Genomic DNA, 5792 nt, shown 5'->3' on the forward strand with positions numbered 1-5792 from the left:
CCTATGATCGGAACTCTGGTTCCACACACCTGTGTGTGAGCGTGTGCCTGAATGTGCAGGTAATATGTTGGAAGCACACAGGTCCTTCCACTAAGAGTGAGTGGCTTGGAAGGTTCTCTCTGATCTGCAGATGGTAACACACATTAAGTTGGGGGGGTGGCGGGGAAGAGTAAAAGTCCTTTGGATTAGACAAAGGGGAATGAAGGGGAGGGACGGCGTGGGAAGGGAAAGTCAGTAGAAGGAATCAACATAACTTTCCTTTGTTCACATATGAACACAGGACCAGTGTGGCTCCATATTACATACAACCACAACAATGGGAAGCCATATTCCATGTGTGTATGATATGTCAACATACATTGTACTGCCATTGTATACCCAAACAGAACAAATAATAAATTTAAAAAAAAAAAAAACGCGAGTGAGTGGCTGCTGCATGCTAACCCTTGGCAGACCTTCCTGTGCATTTCACGTTCTCAGTAAGCCTGGTTAATGTGTTCTAGAGTGAGACAAACCCCATTTTTTGATTCACACACCCTCCAGCACCCAGACTGATAATAGGAAATCCATGTGGCCAAGGCACATGAGGTCCTGAAAGGTGTAGTTCCTAGTCTCCTGCAAGAGAAGCGATCACATTATACTGAGAGGCAGAAGGTGGATATGTTCTGAAATGCAAGAGATGCAAGAAAATAAATGTGGACATCTGCATTATGGGTGACATTAGGACATGGCTTCTGCTGCAGAAGTCATGCATTCCAGAGATGGGGAAGGTAGTCACACACAGTCGGCTTATTTTCCTACCTGTTTCGGGTTTTCCAGATTAGCATCACAGGGCAACAGGTCGTGGCCATCTGCATTTGGGTGCCCTGGAGTCCCTGGAGGAAGAGTGCAGTTTGGAGGAACGGAGCAGAGTGAAGGTTCTGCAGGTGAGGAGTTGCAGCAGCAGATGTGGGACTGGACCTTCATGACCCTGGGTAAGCCTCTCCCACAGCCCCCTGTTGCGCCTTGCTGTTCAGACCCTTGTTTTCACGGTAAGAATCACAGATTTGGTATTGGAAGACAGAAGATGTAAACCACGAGACAGCAGTTCAGGCCACAGCTGGAGACCAGTGCCTGAACCAGTGTGTTCTTCCTCACCCCGCCAGGCAGGAAGAATCAGCAGGAGGACCTTCACAAACCCCTGGGTCCCACGTGCAAGCTCTTGAACGTGACATTGCACAAACACCTCCTGCAGGAGGGCAGGGCGGCACAAACCCCTCAGAAAAGAAGAAAATCTGAGGCATTCTCCAAGGGAGAAGCCCCAGGAGCCAAAAAGGCACAGAATGTACAGTTCGAGGAAGGGTCCCCTGGCATGACACCCACTTCCTCGTGTGCTTGCTCTTTGAGCTGCACAACCCTTACAGTTAGGACAAGATGTTGGATTTGCCTTGTTATGGAGCCCCCCTGACACCTCCAGGGCTTTGTCTGTTTTTCCCCAAGTACTTTCCATTTATAAACCCTGCTGTGAAGGACGCACTCTCTGTGTTTCCTTCTTTCATCCCTCAACAATCTCATAGAGCAGGGTGCTTCTACTTGCACGAGAGGAATTTTCGCTTTTGACACTTTTCTGCTTTTCCTTTTGTGAACTCCAGGTTGCTCCTGTATCACCCACAAAAACAAGCGGTCAGCCCAGCACCTCAGGGAGACTCGGGCGGGAAGAGAACCACCACTCAAGCTGCCAGCCCTTTGCAGTCCCTGAGGACTTCACGTGGCCTTAGGACAGAACTGCGTCAGCAGTGGTTTTGACAGCCAGGCGTCCTGCCCTCCTCCAATCACCTCCTGACCCCCAACTCCAACTGCAATGGACACCCAGTATGTCCTATGCAGTTGGAAAGGCCGCTTGTGGCCAGCCAAGGTTTTGTCCAGATCTTGGACTTTGCCGAAATATAAGAGGAGAAGGGTGCTTTCTCTCCAAGTCCAGATCCTCTCTGAAGACCAAAAATTGAGAGTGAAGGGCAAAGACGCAAGGGCCCTGAACAAGTTGGAAATCGAAGCCCTGGCCACCTCAGCCCGGGCATGGTCCAGGGCCACTGTGCCATCGGGAGAGAAAAGAAGGTACAGAAGAGCCCTTAGAGTGGCGCTGGAGATTCTGACTGAGAAAGCCCACTTGGATCAAGGAAGAAAACCCGAGGAGCCAGGGACCCCTAAGGTGCCTGCAGAGGTACTCCAAAAGCCAGCCAGCTGGCGACCTCGCAGAAAGTATCAGGGGCGCAAAGGGCACTTGTGGACTAAGAAAAGGGGACAACGGGGATCCCTGTGCGGGCATTCAGAGAAGGAGAACGACCTGCATGGCGAGAACTCCCAGGTGCACACAGCCATCCGCCTGTCTCCAGCTGAAAAGCAAGCAGAGGCATCACAAGGCGCCCACCAGCGTCCAGATTTCCTGCCTCCTTGTGGAGGTGACCGCCAGGAGGAGGGGGCAGAAGAAGCAGGCCCCTTTGCACGTTCCCCCACCGTGGGGGAGGATGCCTGTGCTAAAGACGAACAGCCAGCTTGGTCGCCTGCAGCAAGACTCTTTGCAGCTGTGCCCAAAGCTCAGCACCAAGAGGCGGGGGACACCTGCCCAGAGACCCCGGCTACTTCCCAGGAGAGCACTGCCTTCGCAGAGCATGCAGAGGGCCCAGGCGAGGGTGCCTTGGAAGGGATGGCAGCATCCTCCACCTGCTCCACCCCGAGCCTGCATCGCTCCCTCGGTTTCGCCCACAGGAAAAGGAAGCTCGAGGCGCCAGACCCCAAGAAAGGACTGCCGGGGCGCCCACGCCCTGTGCGCTCCCAGACGATGAGGGACGCCAGGGCCAGCACCATAAGGGCTGGCGATCGACCAGCACGAGGAGCCGCAGCAGGGCCTTGGGCACGCGAGCCCTGCCCTATCAAAAGAGGGACGATGGTCTGGTTCAAGTTTCAGGATCATCCGTTTTGGCCGGCAGTGGTCAAGAGCGTGTGCAAAACCCAGAAGACGGCCCGGGTGCTGTTGATCGAGGCGAACCTGCGCGGGGAACGCAGTGGCATTCGGGTCCCTCTGCACAGGCTGAAGCACCTGGATTGTGAGGAGAAGGAGAAACTCCTGAAGAGAGCCAGCAAGGCATACCGGCAGAGTGTGAACTGGTGCTTGTCGCTCATTTCCCACTACCGAGAGCGGGTCGGTCGGGGCTCTTTCGTGGGCTCCTTCCTGGACTACTATGCGGCCGACGCCAGCTACCCCATGCGCAAAGCCATCCAAGACGGGGACCTGAACGTCAATTTTCCAAAGGTGAATTATGCCGACCTGGAAGATTCCGAGGAGGAGACCTCGGTGGGCGTGGGCGGCAAGAGGCCCTGCAAGAAGCTGCTCCCCGACCGCATGAGGGCCGCTTGGGACCGAGCCAACCAGAAGCTGGTGGACTTCATCGTGAAGAAGAAGGGGGTCGACCACCATCTGCTGGACATCGTGAAGGGCAGGAAGCAGTCCCGGTGGCTGACGTCCTTTCTGAGTGAAAACCGGTACGTGTTCTGCATCGAGACGTACCTGGAGGACGAGGATCAGCTGGACGTCGTCGTCAAGCATCTGCAAGAGATCTACGAGCAAACGGACAAGGCCTTGCTCGCTCTCATCAGAGACGACAAAGTGAGATTTCTTGTGGAAGTCCTGCTGCCAGAAGCGATCATTTGTTCAATCGCTGCGCTGGATGGACTCGACTACAAGGGAGCAGAAGAGAAGTACCTGCGAGGGCCACCCGTGCATCCACGGGAGAAGGAACTGTTTGACAAAGACATCTTGAAGCAGATGAGGAAGAGATCCAGGAGAGGCAGAAAGGTGGTCAGGTCTCTTCCCCAGCCCTGTACCTCCGCAGGGGCCTCCTCCTCTCCCCAACCCATCAGGCCGCCCATCTGTGTGAAAGGAGGCGCCTCACCCCCTCCCTAGGCAGTCCCATATGCTTTGCACCTTCGAGACTTTTGGAAGGTGCACTCTTCATGGTGGATCCATCTCTCCCCTTGGTGGATGCCACCTTCAGCCACATTTCTTGTCCCCAAACCCCTCACCCGCTATTTGGCTCAAATACTGCAACACCCTTTGGGAGACAGAGCTGCTCATATGTTGCTAGAGGAACATTGCACTGTTTCTCACGACACTCCTTCCCTTCCCACTTGATATTTTCATACAAGACACACACCAGCAAAGGCCCGGCCTTCAGCTATCTAGCAACCCTAACCTGGGAAACCTCATGCGTGTGTTCATACAAACATCCCCTGGATTTTTCATGCGTCCAGGGACATATGGATACACATATGCCTTGGGCTCCTTCTTGACCTCATCCCCGAACTTTCCCTGCTACACCTTTTTGCTTCTTGAACAATAGCCTTGGAGTCAAAACCAATGACAGAGATGCTTTCTCCTGTGATATCATCACCTTCTGATACTTCTTCAAAAGCCATTCTGGAAGTCCAGCCGAGCACAGAGTTGCTGGATCACCAGCCCACCGTCCTCTGGGCATGGGTGAAATCCTGGCACCCAAGGGCCCTTTTGTCCTGTGGGATCTTGCCTAGGAGCATCGACTTGGTGCATTCGTGAAATTCCGCCTCTGGGAGCAGGGAGTGGCCCTGCTTCGCAGGCTGAAGAGCAGCGGCTTCCTGAAGCACACAGGCCACAGGCCCCCTCCCATCACTGGCAGCGACTGGATCCTCCTCACATGGCCATCGAGTCCCAGGTTGACCACTTCACAGGCCAGCCACTCCATGGAGTGGATGGGAGAGGAGCCCATCCACAGAGGATGAGTTACAGGACAGCAAGCATTTGCTCTGGATCCCACAGGCCCTCACACAGAGACATTTGTCTCAGGGTGTATCCCCCGCCTTCTTCACGGGCCAGCAGGCTCCCACCGCAGAAACGCAGACTGGGTCAGTCTTTCCAGGCAGCTGGCACAGTGCCAGTACCGGGGCTGCCAAGTTGCAAATGGAAGATAGAAACAGCCTCTGCTCGGCCCTACCTGGCCATCGTCCAAATGTAATTAAACACACACCCTCCAATGATGCGTGCAGAACCCACGGATTCTCCTACTAACTTGAAGCAAAACGTCTTTCTGAGAATACACGTGAGAAAAACCAGTTTACTTTGAAAACTTGATTGAATGAAGCATTGAGGGTTGAGGGGATCCTGAGCGGGTGGGTAGCTGTTGGAGGAAGTCCCTTGTTCTCGTGTGTTCCCATGGCAGGTGCTTTTCTCGACCTTGCAAGGTAGCTCTCTGGATTCACAATCCAACTGTTGTGTCTTTCCCCTTGGACTCCTGCTCCATCACGCTTGAAATTGCACCACGGCTCAGGTGGAGCATCCAAGAAAGCGTACAAGCACACTCACCACGAAATAATATCATGGAAAGTATCATGGTGGCTGTTGTCATTTTGAAGGCTCATTGTGAGTTCCCTGCTCATTCCAAATAAATATTCATGTTTGTGGTTGACGTTGTGTAACTTTACATGTGGCCTTCCAAATGGTATGGGTGTCAGGCCTGACCTACCTCTCTCTGGACTCTGCCTGACAGAGAGCAGCCTCCTGGGGCCCCCTGAAGCCCTCATGGTCCTGGGAATCATTTTCAACAGACTGTAGGCCCCGGCGCTCTGTGCAGACCCCATTCACCCAGACAGTGCCCTCTAGCTTCTCCACCACCCTGTGTCTGGCTCTCAGCTGTCTGCTGGGGCCATGTTAGCATCTGGGTTCTACTCTTTTCCTTACTGCCTCATTCATTCATTCATTCATTCCTTCATTTTTCATCAGGAGA

General features: G+C 53.8%; 1 protein-coding gene across 1 annotated transcript; it reads left to right on the top strand.

Annotated features, from left to right (window-relative positions):
- Positions 1 to 1840: 1840 nt before the first annotated feature.
- Positions 1841 to 4325, top strand: LOC139703176 (PWWP domain-containing DNA repair factor 4-like). Its single transcript, XM_071606106.1, has one exon. The coding sequence runs from the start codon at positions 1841 to 1843 to the stop codon at positions 3938 to 3940; it is 2100 nt and encodes a 699-aa protein (XP_071462207.1). The 3' UTR covers positions 3941 to 4325.
- The last annotated feature ends 1467 nt before the right edge of the window (positions 4326 to 5792 follow it).

This window comes from Marmota flaviventris, chromosome X (assembly GCF_047511675.1).
Source record: "Marmota flaviventris isolate mMarFla1 chromosome X, mMarFla1.hap1, whole genome shotgun sequence".
In the NCBI taxonomy this organism is placed as follows: Eukaryota; Metazoa; Chordata; class Mammalia; order Rodentia; family Sciuridae; genus Marmota; species Marmota flaviventris.

Bases quoted from the DNA above. Each gene is read 5' to 3' on its own strand.
- LOC139703176 (XM_071606106.1), top strand. From the start codon at position 1,841: ATGGACACCCAGTATGTCCTATGCAGTTGGAAAGGCCGCTTGTGGCCA.